At 41.6% G+C, this 20,575-nt stretch overlaps 1 protein-coding gene across 3 annotated transcripts in view; it reads right to left on the reverse strand.

Moving 5' to 3' along the window:
- The window catches only part of pisd (phosphatidylserine decarboxylase), a 57,540-nt gene extending 38,802 nt beyond the window's left edge, over positions 1-18,738 (reverse strand). Inside the window, exons 1-3 of one of the 3 annotated variants that reach the window (XM_029769068.1) lie at positions 18,505-18,738; positions 16,876-16,946; positions 10,739-10,914 (exon numbers count right to left, since the gene is read on the reverse strand). In XM_029769068.1, the coding sequence (XP_029624928.1) occupies positions 10,739-10,914; positions 16,876-16,946; positions 18,505-18,713 (456 nt within the window). In that variant the 5' untranslated portion in view covers positions 18,714-18,738. Of the gene's footprint in view, positions 1-10,738; positions 10,915-16,875; positions 16,947-17,795; positions 17,894-18,504 lie in introns of those variants that run through there. The other 2 variants (XM_029769070.1, XM_029769072.1) reach the window with 2 other exon arrangements.
- Positions 18,739-20,575: the final 1,837 nt, after the last annotated feature.

Genomic DNA, 20,575 nt, shown 5'->3' on the forward strand with positions numbered 1-20,575 from the left:
TCAGAGAGAGCGCTTCCTGTTTGGAATCTTCTCAGGTTTTGGCCTGCCAAATGAGTTCTGTTATACTCACAGACACCATTCAAACAGGTTTAGAAACTTTAGGGTGTTTTCTATCCAAATCAAACAAGTATATGCATATTCTAGTTACTGGTCAGGAGTAGTAACCAGATTAAATCGGGTACGTTTTTTATCCGGCCGTGTAAATACTGCCCCCTATCCCCAACAGGTTAACATTAGAAACTTCCTCCCTAAGGTTGTTTTATTCACTGCTTTAGCACACTCTGCCAACCCGGATGTCCTTATCAATGAACCTACCAGGTACCACCCCCAAAGCCGTAAACACGGGCACCCTCATAGATATCATCCTAACCAATTTGCCCTCTAAATACACCTCTGCTGTTTTCAACCAAGATCTCAGCGATCACTGCCTCATTGCCTGCGTCCGTAATGGGTCAGCGGTTAAACGACCTCCACTCATCACTGTTAAACGCTCCCTGAAACACTTTAGCGAGCAGGCCTTTCTAATCGACCTGGCCCTGGTATCATGGAAGGATATTGACCTCATCCCTTCAGTAGAGGATGCCTGGTTATTTTTTTTAAATGCCTTCCTCACCATCTTAAATAAGCATGCCCCATTCAAGAAATTTAGAACCAGGAGCAGATATAGCCCTTGGTTCTCTCCAGACCTGACTGCCCTTAACCAACACAAAAACATCCTGTGGCGTTCTGCATTAGCATCGAACGGCCCCCGTGATATGCAGCTTTTCAGGGAAGTTAGAAACCAATATACACAAGCAGTTAGAAAAGCCAAGGTTAGCTTTTCAAGCAGAAATTTGCTTCCTGCAACACAAACTCAAAAAAGTTCTGGGACACTGTAAGAGCAGAATAATAGCACCTCCTCCCAGCTGCCCACTGCACTGAGGATAGGAAACTCTGTCAACACCGATAAATCCACTATAATTGAGAATTTCAACAAGCATTTTTTTTACGGCTGGCCATGCTTTCCACCTGGCTACCCCAACTCCGGTCAACAGCACTGCACCCCCCACAGCAACTCGCCCAAGCCTTCCCCATTTCTCCTTCTCCCAAATCCAGTCAGCTGATGTTCTGAAAGAGCTGCAAAAATCTGGACCCCTACAAATCCGCCGGGCTAGACAATCTGGACCCTTTCTTTCTAACATTATCTGCCGAAATTGTTGCAACCCCTATTACTAGCCTGTTCAACCTCTCGTGTCGTCTGAGATTCCCAAAGATTGGAAAGCAGCTGCGGTCATCCCCCTCTTCAAAGGGGGACACACTCTTGACCTAAACTGCTACAGACCTATATCTCTATCCTACCCTGCCTTTCTAAAGTCTTCGAAAGCCAAGTCAACAAACAGATTACCGACCATTTCGAATCCCACCGCACCTTCTCTGCTATGCAATCTGGTTTCAGAGCTGGTCAAGGGTGCACCTCAGCCATGCTTAACCTGTTAGGGTATAGGGGGCAGTATTTTCACGGCTGGATAAAAAAATGTACCGATTTAATCTGGTTACTAATCCTACCCAGTAACTACAATATGCATATACTTATTATATATGGATAGAAAACACCCTAAAGTTTCAAAAACTGTTTGAATGGTGTCTGTGAGTATAACAGAACTCATTTGGCAGGCAAAACCCTGAGACAGATTCTGACAGGAAGTGGATACCTGATGTGTTGAATTGACTTTAAGCCTATACCATTGAAAAACAAAGGGAAGGAGGAATATTTTGGCACTTCCTATTGCTTCCACAAGATGTCCTCAGCCTTTACAAAGTGTTTTGAGTCTTCTACAGTGAGATCTGACTGAAGAAGAGCGTTGGAACGGCGATGGCCCATTAGACACCTGGCGCGCGATTTGATGGTGGGTACTCTCATTCCGAAACGTTTTAAAAGAGAACCCAATGGTCCGCCTTGAATTTTATTCATGTTCTGGTTAAAAAAGGCCCTAATGATTTATGCGATACAACGTTTGACATGTTTGAACGAACGAAAATATATTTTTTCCGTTCTTGAAGTGAAGTGAAGTCCGGCTGGCTTAGATCATGTGCTACAACACGGAGGTTTTTGGACATAAATGATGAGCTTTTTTGAACAAAACTACATTCGTTATGGACCTGGGATTCTTTGGAAGTGACATCTGATGAAGAGAATCAAAGGTAATGGATTATTTACATAGTATTTTCGATTTTAGATCTCTCCAACATGGCGGTTAGTCTGTATCGCAATGCGTATTTTTCTGGCGCAGTGCTCAGATTATTGCAAAGTGTGATTTCCCAGTAAGGTTAATTTTAAATCTGGCAAGTCCATTGCGTTCAAGAGATGTAAATCTATAATTCTTTGAATGACAATAGAATATTTTACCAATGTTTTCTAATATTAATTAATTATTTTGTTGTCATGACTTGACTGCCGGTATTGGAGGGAAACGATTTCCTGAACATCAACGCCATAGTAAAACGCTGTTTTTAGATATAAATATGAACAACTAAAAATGCATGCATTGTCTAACATAATGTCCTAGGAGTGTCATCTGATGGAGATTGTAAAAGGTTAGTGCATAATTTTAGCTGATTTTATGGTTTTGGTGACGCCTGTCTTTGAATCGACAATACACTACACACAGCTATTGTCAATGTACTCTCCTAACATAACCTAACTTTATGCTTTCCCCGTAAAACCTTTTTGAAATCGGTAAACGTGGTTAGATTAAGAAGATGTTTATCTTTCAAAGGCTGTAAGTTAGTTGTATGTTTGAGAAATTTGAATTTTGACATTTATTTGGTTTCAAATTTGCCGCTCTTGAAATGCACCTGCTGTTGATAGGGTGCGCCACGGGTGGCACGCTAACGTCCCACATAGTCCCAAGAAGTTAAGGTCATAAACGATATCTTAACTGCCATCGATAAGAAACAATACTGTGCTGTCGTATTCATTGACCTGGCCAAGGCTTTCGACTCTGTCAATCACCACATCCTCATCGGCAGACTCAATAGCCTTGGTTTCTCAAATGATTGCCTTACCTGGTTTACCAACTACTTCTCTGATAGAGTTCAGTGTGTCAAATCGGAGGGCCTGTTGTCCGGGCCTCTGGCAGTCTCTATGGGGGTGCCAAAGGGTTCAATTCTCGGGCCAACTCTTTTCTCTGTATACATCAATGATGTCACTCTTGCGGCTGGTGAGTCTCTGATCCACCTCTACGCAGACGACACCCTTCTGTATACTTCTGGCCCTTCTTTGGACACTTAACTACCCCCCAGACGAGCTTCAATGCCATACAACTCTACTTCCGTGGCCTCCAACTGCTCTTAACCTGTTGGGGATAGGGGGCAGTATTTGCACGGCCGGATAAAAAAAACGTACCCGATTTAATCTGGTTACTACTCCTGCCCAGTAACTAGAATATGCATATAATCCAAGTAGATTTGGATAGAAACCACTCTAAAGTTTCTACAACTGTTTGAATGGTGTCTGTGAGTATAACAGAACTCATATGGCAGTCAAAACCCTGAGACAAATCCTAACAGGAAATGGAAATCTGATGTGTGGAATCACTTCAAACCTTTGCCATTGAAACACACGGACTTATTAATCATTTAGCACTTCCTAAGGCTTCCACTAGATGTCAACAGTCTTTACAAAGTGGTTTGAGTCTTCTATGGTAGAAACTGACCCAAAGAGAGGCTTGGGAAGTTGGTCAAAGGGGGAGGGCTATTACTACTATGACGCGGGCGCCCATGGGAAACCTTTTGTTCCGAAACGTTTAGTAAGACAATGCAATCGTCCGCCTTGAATATTATTGAAGCTCTGGTTGAAAAAGGCCCTAAAGATTTGTTATACAACGTTTGACATGTTTGAACGAACGTAAATATATATTTTTTGCACATTCGTGACGACAAGTCCCGCGCGCTTCAGTACATTATGAGTAGCCTTCGGAACACGCTAACAAGAAGGAACTATTGGGACATAAATTATTAACTTTTTCAAACAAAACTACATTTGTTGTGGACCTGGGATTCCTGGAAGTGCCTTCTGATGAAGATAATCAAAGGTAAGGGAATATTTACAATAGTATATTTGATTTTAGATGGTTCCAAGATGGCGCTAACATGTATCGCCTAGCCTATTTTTCTGAGCATACCACGTCGTTTATTGCAAAGTGTGATTTCCCAGTAAAGTTATTTTTAAAATCTGGCAATGCGGTTGCATTCACGAGATGTTAATCTATAATTATTTGAATGACAATATTACATTTTAACAATGTTTTCGAATAGTAATTTTGTAAATTGTAGCGCTAATTCACCGGAAGCATTTGAGGGAAAATATTTTCTGAACGTCACGCGCCGATGTAAAATGCTGTTTTTATATACAAATATGAACTTTATCGAACAAAAAAATGCATGTATTGTGTAACATGATGTCCTAGGAGTGTCATCTGATGAAGATTGTCAAAGGTTAGTGCTGCATTTAGCTGTGTTTTGGGTATTTGTGATGCATCTAGTTGCTTTGAAAATGGCAGTGTGATTTTTTTTGGCAGGGTACTCTCCTAACATAATCTAATGTTTTGCTTTTGCTGTAAAGCCTTTTTGAAATCGGACAACGTGGTTCGATTCAGGAGAGGTGTATCTATAAAATGGTGTAAAATAGTCATATGTTTGAGAAATTGAAGTTATAGCATTTATGAAGTTTTGTATTTCGCGCAACGCGATTCCACTGGCTGTTGACTAGGGTGGGAAGCAAGCGTCCCACGTTCCCAGAGAGGTTAACCACAAGTAAAACTAAATGCATGCTCTTCAACCGATCGCTGCCTGCACCTGCCCACCATCACTACTCTGGACGGTTCTGAATGAGAACATGTGAACAACTACAAATACCTAGGTGTCTGGTTAGACTGTAAACTCTCCTTCCAGACTCACATCAAACATCTCCAATCCAAAGTTAAATCTAGAATTGGCTTCCTATTTCGCATCAAAGCATCTGTCACTCATGCTGCCAAACATACCTTCGTAAAACTGACCATCCTACCGATCCTCGACGATGTCATTTACAAAATAGCCTCCAATACCCTACTCAATAAATTGGATGCAGTCTATCACAGTGCCATCCGTTTTGTCACCAAAGCTCCATATACTACCCACCACTGCGACCTGTACGCTCTTGTTGGCTGGCCCTCGCTTCATACTCGTCGCCAAACCCACTGGCTCCAGGTCATCTACAAGACCCTGCTAGGTAAAGTTCCCCCTTAGCTCGCTGGTCACCATAGCAGCCCCACCTGTAGCACGCACTCCAGCAGGTATATCTCTCGTCACCCCCAAAGCCAGTTGCTCCTTCGGCCGCCTCTCCTTCCAGTTCTCTGCTGCCAATGATTGGAACTAGAAAAATCTCTAAAATGGGAAACACTTATCTCCCTCACTAGCTTTAAGCACCAGCTGTCAGAGCAGCTCACAGATCACTGCACCTGTACATAGCCCATCTATAATTTAGCCCAAACAACTACCTCTTCCCCTTCTGTATTTATTTATTTATTTATTTACGCTTCTTTGCACCCCATTATTTCTATTTCTACTTTGCACTTTCTTCCACTGCAAATCTACCATTCCAGTGTTTTACTTGATATATTGTATTTACTTCGCCACCATCGCCTTTACCTCCCTTATCTCACCTCATTTGCTCACTTTGTATATAGACTTATTGTTCTACTATATTTTTGACTGTATGTTTGTTTTACTCCATGTGTAACTCTGTGTTGTTGTATGTGTCAAACGGCTTGCTTTATCTTGGCCAGGTCGCAATTGTAAATGAGAACTTGTTCTCAACTTGCCTACCTGGTTAAATAAAAGGTGAAATAAATATTGCACTGTACAGGTTTACCTAAGGATTGGGGATCAATGCAATGGGTTCAGTCTACTCAATATCCAAGATATTTTTTCCCAACGTCATCCTCAGAGTTATCAGACTCCAAAACATCCATGCAGTATTGTTTTCCCTCTGGAAGTGTTCAATACACAAAGGTCGACAATACATGTGGCTCATCTCAGTTGTTTCAGAGTCCCGCAATAAGAGCTACGATGCTAATGTTCTCTGGGTGTCACCGAATAGACATGCACCATGTCATTGATCCACAATCATAGGTAAGGCTGTACAGTGAAATAAGTACGTCCCCAATGCAATTCTAAAGTATAATACATCCAGTGTGGTTGCAACAGATTGTCGTCAAATTATTGTCTTATTGATTTTATATAACATTCCAACCTCGTTTAGCATGATCTATTCAATTATGGCATAATTCTACTATTTATATTCATTTGCATCACTGTCAATGAGGTACTTTTATTTTGAAGGCTAACCGCAAAGTCCACTATTGTGGCTAAATCCTTATTGTGGGTAGCTTCACATAGATGGACTCCCAATCACAGCCGGATGTGATACAGCCTGGATTCAAACCAGGGAGTGTAGTGACACCTCTTGCACGGAGATGCAGTACCTTAGACCACTGCGTCCGTGTGTGTGTGTGTGTGTGTAACTATTTAACAGTACTAGAATGCTTAAAAAGGCCGCAGAAATGTTAAATAATCGGTATCTGGTTTTTTTTGGCAAGGAAAATATCGGAAACGGCCAAAATTGTCATATCGGTGCATCACTAGCTACGGTTAGTAGATATAGTTGAAATCTTACTGAGTCTGTAGAGCATCTACAGATGGACTATCAGAATAAGGTGTTATGAAATATTTCAATGTTCAAGATGTATCCATCCACACAAATGTAAGATATGTTACACCAATACACAATACCTCAGTGGCACTCTTTACAGACAGATTTAGCTGTTCCTATTTGGGTAGAGACTAGAGAGTGAGACAAACAGTGAATTCTTCTATCCCTGTAGCTGGCTCAGAATTGTGCATGCGTCTTTGGCTTGTCCGAGGGAAAAGTGAGGGCCCCTCTCCAGTCTGCTCATTACCATTCCAGTCACGTCTCAGCCCAAATTCATCCGGAGAAAAACTCAGGCAATTGTTAGGAGGGCATGTGCATTTGGTTCTTTGAGAAGCATGGGCCAAACTATGTATTTGTTCCAATGGGTTGTGTGTGTTGTCTAGGGCTGGGCGATAAACTGTAAAAACTATAACGGTATTCATTCACGGACCAGTTTGGATTTTTACATTACCTTCTATAAAAACTGTATTTTTATGTTTTATTTGTCACATTAAATATTTCAGAGCTGGGCAAAAGATACATCAAAATGTATCTTGTTACAAACACAAGACACTAAATACCAACATATCAAACCAAAACACTTTTTCAATGTATTTAATCGTAATACAATACAGGTATATTGGAGGTATTTAGTCATTTCGAAATACATTTGCAACATTATCAGTAACAAAAAAAACTCAGTTGCTATGTCTGATTGTTTATCTACCTTAGTCGAATGCACTGACTAAGTCACTCTGGTTAAGTGTGTCTGATAAAAATGACCAAAACGTAAACATGAACAATTCCAAGGCACACTGGTTATTATTTTAGGCCTTGTTTCAGGGGTATCATTCAAATAATACCCAGCGTGCTTTGCAAGTGTTCATTTAGCAGACACTTATCACACCATAGTACCATGAGACTTTGATACGAATGCAGGGTGAAATGGGTCCAGAAAATTGTGAATCGCACAACAAAAAGTATAGAAAACTATTTTGAAAACAAATTACAGTTCTCGGAAATATCTTGTTACAAAATACATTGGATTGTAGTTCAGGCCGTAAAAATCTACTTTACAAAATACTAAAGTAATTTAAATACGCATTTCAAAATACAAATACAGTATGAAACTGCCAACAGCTGAGGACTGCTAGCAAACTTGCCAGCATAACAAGTCAACTTCAGGAAGGTACGCTTGCCAAATAGAGACTCCTGGAATTCCCTCGTGGCAAAAGTAAGAACCACAATTGAAGCCGAACATACAGTCAAAGGATAATTATTGTGAATGAGAAATGTAGATATTTTATCATTCCGAAAACATAATAGGACCAAATACTGTAAAAAAAAATTAGGAAAGTACCATACGATATATTTTGGCCATGTCATCCAGCCTTAGTGTTCACATTTCACTGTGCGTGTGTGTGCGCGCCCTGGTGTCTGCGTGTGTGTGTGTTCACAATCAGTATGTGACTGTGCGGGAAGTTGAGATGCCAATGCTGGCCTTAACCATAGAACCTTGCTAAGTCACTTTCTGATCGTTGCATGTTGTACTGAACAGTTCACAGGGGGTGGAACCAAAAGTCCATCATGTTTGCTGTTCCATGTTTATTTACAATATAGCGAGAACTTCATTTGCAGTCAAGGAAATTCCCTAAAACAATCCCCCATACCGTCAATGAGCTTGCATTTCCACTGGGAACCTCACCCCACACTCTATTCATTACAAAGCCCTATTGAGCAAGTCTGCTGGCCAGGCCCCCCAAAGAGTATATTTCACAATAAGCAAAAATGTATTACAGTTTTGGTGAATAAATAATCACCCTTTTGTAGCTACAGCAAATAAGACCACCAAACTGTCAGTTTACAGATGTTTTGTCAGGTCAAATTTTGTCAAAAGAAAGTCTCTCGCTTAACAGTACAGTAGTATGAAAGTATGAGACTTAAGTCCATAAATAGTGTGAACAAAGGAACTGAAACTACAGAGGGAAAGAGAATAGAAAATGTCCTCATATTAAAGAAATAGCATTTTATTTGGTGTATTTAGCACGTCTTGGGGGTATGATATTTGTGTTGGACCCCAGGAAGAGTAGCTGCAGCTTTTGCAACAGCTAATGGGGATCCTAATAAAATACCAAACCTGACTGAGCTTGAGAGGATCTGCAGAGGAAAAATGGGAAAAACTCCCCAAATACAGGTGTCAAGCTTGTAGCGTCATACCCAAGAAGATTTGAGGCTGTTATCGCTGCCAAAGGTGCTTCAACAAAGTAGAGTAAAGGGTCTGAATACTTATGTAAATCTGATAAACATCTATATCTATATCTATATATATATATATATATATATATATATAAAAAAAGTCTAAAAACCTGTTTATGCTTTGTCATTATGGGGTATTGTGTGTAGATTGATGAGGGGGGGAAAAAACGATATAATACATTTTAGAAAAAGGCTGTAACGTAACAATGTGGAAAAAGCCAAGGGGTCTGAATACATTGTATGGAATCGTGACAATCGCAATATATATCAGCACCCAAGTATTGTGATAATATCATGAGGTCCCTGGCAATTCCCAAACCTACCTTTCAGGCTATCACTTGACCTCAACTGTACACATTGTTTTATGCCTAGTGCCTACACACACACACACACACACACACACACACACTTGCAAATACAATACTGCAACCTGGGCTTTACCCATGATAATTTGCTCAAGAAGTGAGATATATATTGCTTCATGTATAGGCTACGTTATTGCTGCATCTTGTCTCTGCAGCGCTGTGATCCTCTTGAACTTCATGTAGGTAAATGCCCTGAAGGCTCCAAAATGGACCGTTATTTAAATAGATAGGTGATTTTAAAAAGTCGGCCTTGTACAGTATCTAACACTCATGGTAAGATGATTACACTACAGAAAGAGAGGAGAAAAAGTCCCTGAAACGGCATGGAAAACAGGCTTATAACCTATGCTTAGCCAATCCGATCTTACGGAAGTTATCTGCAATGACATCACCTACGGTGCCACTTGGCTCTCTCCCATGTTAAATAGCCTAAGCAAACAATAGGCTTTGTGAAGCCTGTTGTGATTATTCCTATGGCACACAGACAAAGGGCCTGTTTTGATTACTCCTATATGACACCAACACTATGGACACTAAGAACACGGTGACCCTCCTCACGTGTCACAAATCGAACAGTAAAATCTCACAGAATGAGCCTCAGTATCACTTCTGGATCAGGTTCGCTAATCCAGCTGTTCCAAACCAACTTGATTAAGTCAAAAACGCGTAAGGCGTTAGAGGCCCAAATAGGCCTGGTTCTGTACTCAGAAAAACAGAACTAACACGGAGAACATAAACTGATGAAGCCAACATACCTGGCATCATTCAAAGCAATGTTGTGTTCTCAGCAAACAATATTTTGCCTACATAGGCTAGATCATAGGTGCAACAGACCTGAAAATGTCTTCATGTGAAAGCAATTCATTTCACAACAGCTGCTCATCTTGAACATGAGGGTAAGTACTTTCCAACTATTGGGGAAGGAAAAGCGTTATGGCGACAAACATATTCCCTGTGGAGCCACAAAATACAGACAACGCAAAACAGAGCAACAGAACACAGACAATGCCAGCAAGCAGGAAGAAAAGAAAGAGCAGCATCGAGGAAGGACACAAATGGACAGAATCCGACGGACAAACACGTAGGAGCTCAATCATCCATAACACATTCTTTGAGTCTTAGCTCTGTACACACTTCTCAGCATCCAGAGGTGTCAACTTGAGGTTGTGCATTGGTCTTACATGGAGGGACTGAAAAACCACGGTGCTCAATCATACCGGGTGTGGATTTTCCTTGCTGGCGAGTTATAATTCGAGTAAGCTACTCAAGTCCAACCAATAAACAGTGCACTGAATTAGTGTTGACAGCAAGCATAAGACAAGTGATATTTTTCTGCACAATACACATCCTGGTAGCTGGGACCATGACCAGGTCCAAAGATACAGTACAATAGAATTTACCCTACCTGGGTTTCATTGGCGATGCGTGGAGGCACCTCGATGCCAATCTTTGTTAACTCGCGGTCCTTGTAGCGACCGTACTGGTCGTATCCCATGTACCCTCCGCCGGTGGCGATGAGGAGGGGAAAGGGCCTGACGCGAGCCTGAAGGCCTAGAGAGGCTGCATTGAACCGCCCTCGCCCTGCATATACACAGAGGTTTATATTAGGAACAGTTTAAGCATTTCCCATAACAAGTATTGCATATACAGTACCAGTCAAAAGTTTGCAGACCTACTCATTACAGGGTTTTTCAATATTTTACACATTGTAGAATAGTGAAGAAATCAAAACTATGAAATAACACATATGGAATCATGTAGTAACCAAAAAAGTGTTAACCTGTCTGGACTAGGGGGCAGTATTTTCACAGCCGGATGAAAAACGTACCCAATTTGAACAGGTTACTACTCTGGCCCAGAAACTAGAATATGCATATTACTAGTAGATTTGGATAGAATTCACTGAAGTTTCTAAAACTGTTTGAACGGTGTCTGTAAGTATAACAGAACTTATATGGCAGGCAAAAACCTGAGAAAAATACAAGCAGGAAATAAATCTGGTGCCTGTAGGTTTTTCAAGTCATTGCCAATCGAACACACAGTGACTAAGGATTCATTTTGCACTTCCTAAGGCTTCCACTAGATGTCAACAGTCTTTAGAAAGTTGTTTGAGGCGTCTATGATGAACAGAGACCGAATGAGAAGGCTGGGAAGTTGGTCACCCAGGGAAGGACATCACTTCATTGGCGCGCATTCACGAGAGAGTAAGCTCTGTTCCAAAACGTTTCTCAAGACACAGGAATGGTCAGGTTGAAATATTACTGAATCTTCACGTTCTAAAGGCCCTAAAGATTGATGCTATACAACATTTGACATGTTTGAACGAACGTAAATATAATTTTTTTTTTACTTTTCGTTGTCACATTTTCCACGCGCGTCCTACATTCGGAGTAGCTGAACTGAACGCGCGAACAACAAGGAGTTATTTGGACATAAATTATGAACTTTATCGAACAAAACATTTGTTGTGGACCTGGGACTCCTGAAAGTGCCTTCTGATGAAGATAAAAGGCAAGTAAATATTTCTAATGCTATTTATGCATTTACATGACTCCAAAATGGCGGGTATCTGTATTGCATAGTGTATTTTTCTGAGCACAGTACTCAGATTATTGCAAAGTGTGCTTTCCCAGTAAAGTTATTTTGAAATCTGTCAATGCGGTTGCATTCAGGAGATGTTAATCTATAATTCTTTGAATAACAGTTTAATATTTTATCAACGTTTATGACGAGTATTTTTGTAAATTGTAGTACTGATTCACAGGCAGTTTTGGGGGAAATACATTTTCTGAACGTCACGCGCCAATGTAAAAATGCTGTTTTTGGATATAAATATGAACTTGATAGAACAACAAATGCATGTATTGTCTAACATAATGTCCTAGGAGTGTCATCTGATGAAGATTGTCAAAGGTTAGTGCATAATTTTAGCTGGTTTTCTGCTTTTGGTGACACCTGTCCTTGCATTGAAAATGGCTGTGTGTAATTTTGTGTCTATGTACTGTCCTAACATAATCTAACTTTATGCTTTCCCCGTAAAGCCTTTTTGAAATCGGACAACGTGGTTGGATTAAGGAGATGTTTATCTTTCAAATGGTGTAAAATAGTTGATTGTTTGAAAAATTGAAATTATTAGATTTTTGCTATCTTGTCAAGCAATCCCTTTACCGGGATGAGAATGGGAAGGGGGTCCCATAGAGGTTAAATCAATATATTTTATATTAAAGATTCTTCAAAGTAACCACCCTTTGCCTTGACAGATTTGCACACTCTTGGCATTCTCTCAACCAGCTTCATGAGTTAGTCATCTGGAATGCATTTCAATTAACAGGTGTGCCTTGTTAAAAGTTAATTTGTGGAATCTCTTTCCTTCTTAATGCGTTTGAGCAAATCAGTTGTGTTGTGACAAGGTAGGGGTGGTATACAGAAAGACCTATTTGGTAAAAGAGCATGTCCATATTATGGCAAGAACAGCTCAAATAAGCAAAGAGAAACAACAGTCCCTCATTACTTTAAGAAATGAAAGTCAGTCAATACTGAAAATGTAAAGAACTTTGAAAGTTTCTTCAAGTGCAGTCACAAAAACCATCAAGCACTATGATGAAACTGGCTCTCATGAGGACCGCCACAGGAAAGGAAGGCCCAGAGTTACCTCTGCTGCAGAGGATAAGTTCATTAGTTACCAGTCTCAGAAACGGCAGCCTAAATGAATGCTTCAGAGGTCAAGTAACGGACATCTCGACATCAACTGTTTTCATTTTTTTTTTTTTATTTCACCTTTATTTAACCAGGTAGGCAAGTTGAGAACAAGTTCTCATTTACAATTGCGACCTGGCCAAGATAAAGCAAAGCAGTTCGACAACATACAACAACACAGAGTTACACATGGAGTAAACATACAGTCAAAAATACAGTAGAAAAAAAATAACATTATATACAATGTGAGCAAATGATGTGAGATAAGGGAGGTAAAGGCAAAAAAAATGCCATGGTGGCAAAGTAAATAAAGTATAGCAAGAAAAACACTGGAATGGTAGATTTGTAGTTTGAAGAAAGTTCAAAGTTCAAATCTAAATAATATGGTGCAAAGGAGCAAAATAAATAAATACAGTAGGGGAAGAGGTAGTAGTTTGGCTAAATTATAGATGGGCTATGTACAGGTGCAGTGATCTGTGAGCTGCTCTGACAGCTGGTGCTTAAAGCTAGTGAGGGAGATAAGTGTTTCCAGTTTCAGAGATTTTTGTAGTTCGTTCCAGTCATTGGCAGCAGAGAACTGGAAGGAGAGACGACCAAAGGAGGAGTTGGCTTTAGGGGTGACCAGAGAGATATACCTGCTGGAGCGCGTGCTACAGGTGGGTGCTGCTATGGTGACCAGTGAGCGGAGATAAGGGGGGACTTTACCTAGCAGGGTCTTGTAGATGACCTGGAGCCAATGTGTTTGGCGACGATTATGAAGTGAAGGCCAGCCAACGAGAGCATACAGGTCGCAGTGGTGGGTTGTATATGGGGCTTTGGTGACAAAACGGATGGCACTGTGATAGACTGCATCCAGCTTGTTGAGTAGGGTATTGGAGGCTATTTTGTAAATGACATCGCCGAAGTCGAGGATTGGTAGGATGGTCAGTTTTACGAGGGTATGTTTGGCAGCATGAGTGAAGGATGCTTTGTTGCGAAATAGGAAGCCAATTCTAGATTTCACTTTGGATTGTAGATGATTGATGTGAGTCTGGAAGGAGAGTTTACAGTCTAACCAGACACCTAGGTATTTGTAGTTGTCCACAAATTCTAAGTTTGAGCCGTCCAGAGAAGTTATGCTGGATGGGCGGGCAGGTGCAGGCAGCGATCGGTTGAAGAGCATGCATTTAGTTTTACTTGTGTTTAGGAGCAGTTGGAGACCACGGAAGGAGAGTTGAATGGTATTGAAGCTCGTCTGGAGGGTTGTTAACACAGTGTCCAAAGAAGGGCCAGAAGTATACAGAATGGTGTCGTCTGCGTAGAGGTGGATCAGAGATTCACCAGCAGCAAGAGCGACATCATTTATGTATACAGAGAAAAGAGTTGGCCCAAGAATTGAACCCTGTGGTACCCCCATAGAGACTGCCAGAGGTCCAGACAGTAGGCCCTCCGATTTGACACACTGAACTCTGTCAGAGAAGTAGTTGGTGAACCAGGCGACGCAATCGTTTGAGAAACCAAGGCTACTAAGTCTGCCGATGAGGATGTGGTGATTAACAGAGTCAAAAGCTTTGGCCAGGTCAATGAATACGGCAGCACAGTATTGTTTCTTATCGATGGCGGTTACGATGTCGTTTAGGACCTTGAGCGTGGCTGAGGTGCACCCATGACCAGCTCTGAAACCAGATTGCATAGCGGAGAGGGTGCAGTGGGATTCGAAATAGTCGGTAATCTGTTTGTTGACTTGGCTTTCGAAGACTTTGGAAAGGCAGGGTAGGATGGATATAGGTCTGTAGCAATTTGGGTCAAGTGTGTCACCTCCTTTGAAGAGGGGGATGACAGCAGCTGCTTTCCAATCTATGGGAATCTCAGACGACACAAAAGAGAGGTTGAACAGGCTAGTAATAGGGGTTGCAATAATTTCGGCAGATAATTTTAGAAAGAAAGGGTCCAGATTGTCAAGCCCAGCTGATTTGTAGGGGTCCAGATTTTGCAGCTCTTTCAGAACATCAGCTGAATGGATTTGTGAGAAGGAGCAATGGGGGAGGCTTGGGCGAGTAGCTGTGGGGGGTGTAGTGCTGTTGAATGCAGTTGGGGTAGTTAGGTGGAAAGCATGGCCAGCCGTAGAAAAATGCTTATTGAAATTCTCAATTATAGTGGGCTTATCGGTGGTGACAGAGTTTCCTATCCTCAGTGCAGTGGGCAGTTGGGAGGAGGTGTTCTTATTCTCCATGGACTTTACAATGTCCCAGAACTTTTTAGAGTTGGAGTTGCACGAAGCAAATTTCTGTTTGAAAAAGCTAGCCTTGGCGTTTCTAACTGCCTGTGTGTATTGGTTTCTAACTTCCCTAAAAAGTTGCATATCGCGGGGGCAGTTCGATGCTAATGCTGAACGCAACTGTGCAGAGGAGACTGCGTGAAAAAGGCCTTCATGGTCGATTTGCTGCAAAGAAACCACTACTAAAGGACACCAATACGAAGAAGAGATTTGCTTGGGTCAAGAAACACAAGCAATGGTCATTAGACCAGTGGAAATCTGTCCTTTGGTCTGATGAGTCCAAATTGCAACCGCCGTGTCTTTGAGACGCAGAGTAGGTAAACGGATGATCTCCACATGTGTAGTTCCCACCATGAAGTATGGAGGAGTTGTGATGGTCTGTGATTTATTTAGAATTCAAGGCACACTTAACCAGCATGGCTACCACAGCATTCTGCAGCGATACGCCATCCCATCTGGTATGCGCTTAGTAGGACTATCATTTTTTTCAACAGGACAATGACGCAACCCACCTCCAGGCTGTCTAAGGGCTATTTGACCAAGAAAAGTGATGGAGTGCTGCATCAGATGACCTGGCCTCACTGTCTCTGAATTTGCTACCTTGGTGTCAGAGGTGAGATGGCGACCCTATGAGGCCATTGGAGGATATGCATATTATTGGTACCATTTGAAAGAAAACACTTTGAAGTTTGTAGAAATGTTAAAATAATGTAGGAGAATATAACAGATATGGTAGGAGAAAATCAAAAGAAAAACCAAGCAGATGTTTATTTTTTTGAGAGACCATCCTCTTAGAAATGTAAGAGAAAGCTCATATTGTAAAATAGCTCCCTGGACGCAATTCCTATGGCTTCCACAGGGTGTCAGCAGTCTGTTCAAAGTTTCAGGCTTGTAACTTCAAAAACAAAGAAATTCATTTTTGTATGTAAACAGTCTTGAAAATCCGTGTCATCGCACGCCATGATGAAGTTGCGCACCTGGTAAAATTGGTTTCCTATTGAACATACTTCTTTCCGAAAGATATATTATAGTTTGATTACATTTTAGGGTGTCTGAGGAGTAAATAAACTTATTTTGACTTGAAACAAAGTTTAGGGGTAGATTTTCGGATTCCTTTCCCTGCTAGTTGAATGAGTGGATTAGTCAAATCAATTGCGCCAACTAAACTGACTTTTTGGGATATAAAAAAGATTTTATCTAACAAAACGACACTACATGTTATCTCTGGGACTCTTGATGACAAATCAGAGGAAGATTTTCAAAAAGTAAGTGAATATTTAATCTTTATGTGAATGTATGAAACCTTTGCCGGTGGAAAATATATTTTGATGTGGGGCGCCGTCCTCAAACAATCGCATGGCATGTTTTCGCTGTAATAGCTCCTGTAAATTGGACAGCGCAGTTAGATTAAAAGAAAGTTTGTAAGCGATACAGAACGGTAGAGGGTAGTAAAGCTTGTGTGTTCATCTTATTAGCACAGAGACTAATGCGAAGGTAGCCTAAGAGTGTGTCACAGCCTCAGTCACCAATATGTAGGTTGTAAAAACCTGGGTCAGGTCTGGGACTGAGGATGTCAGTGTGAAACTCACCACTGGATAACGAACACCATGGCCACTGCTGAAACTGCCGGGCTCTTTGTGCTCTGAGGAGGAGCCAGTCACTGCAGACAGACAGAAGCAGCACATATTGTAAATGTACCCAATCAGATGGACTCCAAAATGTAGATTTTCCTACTTGTCTGTGTCAACAAACTTATTGGCATTATGATACAATACCCAAACCAAAAACCATTGCAAACTATACCAAGAACTGAGAAGTGGCAGTTTGACAGTCAGATGAGGTCAAAAATTAACATAAACAGCAACCCTCCTGTTCGGGTTGGACATGTCTGTAAGGCTATTAATATTATGGCATGTTCCAGAAACAGCACTACACCAGAGCATATTATTGGTGCAATAAAGTTACTCTTTTGCCTGGCGGTGCAACAACTAAACTGTGTGACACTGTCACTGACAACTTGACAGAGACAATGCAGAATCATAAAGTGGTGTGTGGTACACTTAAGCAATAAGGCACGAGGGGGTGTGCATGGATACAGCCTTTAGCTGTGGTATACTGGCTATATACTACAAACCTCCGAGGTGCCCCATTTCTGTTAGAAACATAATTACAACAGTAAAACAAATGTTTGTCATACCAGTGGTATAGGACACATTTTTTAACCAATTCAATTTTAGCCAATTCTGGGCTCAAACCACCCGGTTTATATAAGTCTATAATATACTATATTGCTGACAAGTAGATTTGTTGACACGAGAAACAAGACATTGGCATCATAAGATAAGAGCTTCCTAGTTAGCTAGCACTAGCTGGCTAGCTAATGTTTGCTGCAAGAATTTATGAAATGAGCAAACCAGTATTAATTTTCTCCCACCAAGACAGCTACTGTGTCTTACGACTCTTCCAATAGTGTGTAGCTACCACACATTGAAAAAGCAACGTATATTACCTGCCACATCTCCCTGCAGTCAGTGGCAGCTGATAAGAGCACACCTTTCCTAAGGACGCTGCCATCTTGTGAGTGTGTAGAACGCGAATGTTCTTCTTTGAAAGTGTTATGGCAGACAACACCTATCGATGTATTGCCGCCACCTACTGATCGGGGTCTTTAAGAAATATATTACTCCCCAAACAAATGCTATAGGTGCATGCTGCCACCTACTGTTTGTTGTATTTCAGCCCAAATAATTCAAATAAAACTAAACAAAATAAACGATGTACTCCTTTATTTCAGATTCAACTGTGAACGCCCATCCCTATTGGAAGAGCATCTTCGGACATGCTTTGCAATGTTTCAGCAGTGAAGTCCTGGATACTCAAACTTTTCAGCCGCAGATACTGTATCGTTACAATGTCGTTTTTCTTTGACTTTTTGTTCAGTACAATTAATCATACGTGCAATAAACACCATAAAAAAATCCACCTTCACGATCAGCATATCAGTTTCCCCTCAACTGTTGAACACTGAATCTACGGTCTGTGGAGCATCCACCGCCACATTTTCAGCTCCTTCAACTATTTCACGTGTAGCCCTGGTCACTTCACTCGTGTTAACCCTAACCGGGAATTGGGAATGTGGTTTCCATCACAATTACAACCGCGAACACTCTCAGATTCTTCAACAACATTGCTTCTGCACACTTGATACATGTCCATACCTTTTACAATTCCGGCAAAACAACGGATTGGACACAAACGTTCTCGCCGCAAATCTAACACATCCCATCTTCACATGTGAAGGGAGATACTCTTCGTCAAACATCAATAATACCAAAAGGCTTTTTAATTTCCTCAAATCCACTACAAAATTCCAGCGTGCTTCAACTACTACTTGTATGCTCCTACATAAACCATGCGGCCTCCACATCCAACGCGACGCCTAGAACGCTAGCGTTAACAACCAATCATAACTCGGTATTGAGGAACGCTGCTGTTTATTATTCTTCTTCTTCGGGGTTTATCGGCGGTTGGCATCCACGTGTGGTGCGTTACCGACACATACTGTACTGGAGTGTGGGCCAGAGACAGGGAGAAACTAAATCCTACCTGCCAGCACCATTGCTCTTAAACAAAGATAACATATTTGAGACTATATCTAATGACGTTCTACTCAATATACTCTGATACTAGATATCAGCCTCTCTCTTTCCCTCTGATACTGCCCTCCACACTGTAGTAATACATGCTCCATGGTCTCTGTTTTCTGGCAATAATCACACTTTCCTGTTGGATGCTTTCCTATCACATTTAAAGTCTTAATCAACTGGCCGTGTCCCACCCTTCATCTTGTAAAAATATCCTCTTCTCTTCTGTCCCTTCCTGCTGTCCTCCCCTCCCTGACGTTCCGCTGTACTTTAAATAAATGCCTGCCTTTAGTATCTCTATTCCACTGCTCCTGACATCTCTGCACCATCACTGTCCATATCAGGCTTTTCCCCTCTGCCTTGCTTATCACCTCCACATGGGGTAGCATCCAAGTTAATCTGATCTGTATACCCATCTGTCTAATCCTGCCATGGATTTGGAGCACCTCAAAGCAGGTTGTGTCTGCTATGTGAGCTAAAGGACTGGAGACACATCAACACTGCACATGAATCAGAGCAAATAACTACTCTGTCTGGCTTGACTTCCTCCACCCACTGCAAGGCCAACAGTATGGCCATCAGCTCCGCCGCATATACAGCAAGATGATCTGTAATACATTTTCTGACTGCCACCCCACATTCTTGCACTACAAATGCTGACCCAGTACGTCCTGTTCTTGGATCTTTTGAACCATCTGTGTAAATGGCCACAAAATTCTGATACACAGTATCCAGATGTCTCTTAAACAAATCAGATGGATCAACACCCTCCTTATCTTTCTGTAGTCTCTCCAACACTTCTAGATCAACTACTGGAGGCGGGAGTAGCAATGGTGGATTTACAGGAATTTACAGGAATAGCTACTGTTGGACTTAACTCCGTTTCATACAGTCCCATCTCCTTCACCTGGGTATTACCCACCCACCAAAAGCTTGTGTTCTGTCTTCGCTCATGTTCCCAGCATGCCTGTAAAATCCCTTTTGCCGGATGGCACACCCCATGTCCCTGTAGGTTGACCCAATAATTAATTTCCAGCTGCTGTCTCCTAATCTGCAATGGCATATCCCCCATTTCCACCTATAGTGCAGCCACTGGGGACATCCGAAACACCTCACTACATATTCTGAGTCCTTGCCCCTGTATGACATCTAGTCTTTCCAATGAGGTCCGGGCTGCCGAACCATATGCTATACTGCCATAGTCTATTACAGATCAGATCAATGCAACATACATGGTCCTTACTGAGGAACACCTAGCCCCCCACTCCTTCCTTGTCAGACAGCACATCACATTTAAATTTTAGTCATTTAGCAAACGCTCTTATCCAGAGCGATTTACAGTAGTGAATGCATACATTTCATACATTTTTTTTTCTCCGTACTGGTCCCCCGTGGGAATCGAACCCACAACCCTGGCATTGCAAACACCATGCTCTACCAACTGAGCCACACTCACTCAATGTGTTCTGCCCAGATCATCCTAGTGTCAAAGTACACCTCAAGTAACCTGAAGGCCCCCACCCTCTCCAAGTTTCTCCGATATAACCTCATCTCCCACCTTCTTTCTGGTAAAGAACACTGTCTCAGTTCTCTACAGAGAACCTGAATCCCCACATTAATGCCCACCGCTCTACCTCATCAATTG

The sequence above is a fragment of the Salmo trutta genome, chromosome 12 (genome assembly GCF_901001165.1).
Source record: "Salmo trutta chromosome 12, fSalTru1.1, whole genome shotgun sequence".
Classification (NCBI taxonomy): domain Eukaryota; kingdom Metazoa; phylum Chordata; class Actinopteri; order Salmoniformes; family Salmonidae; genus Salmo; species Salmo trutta.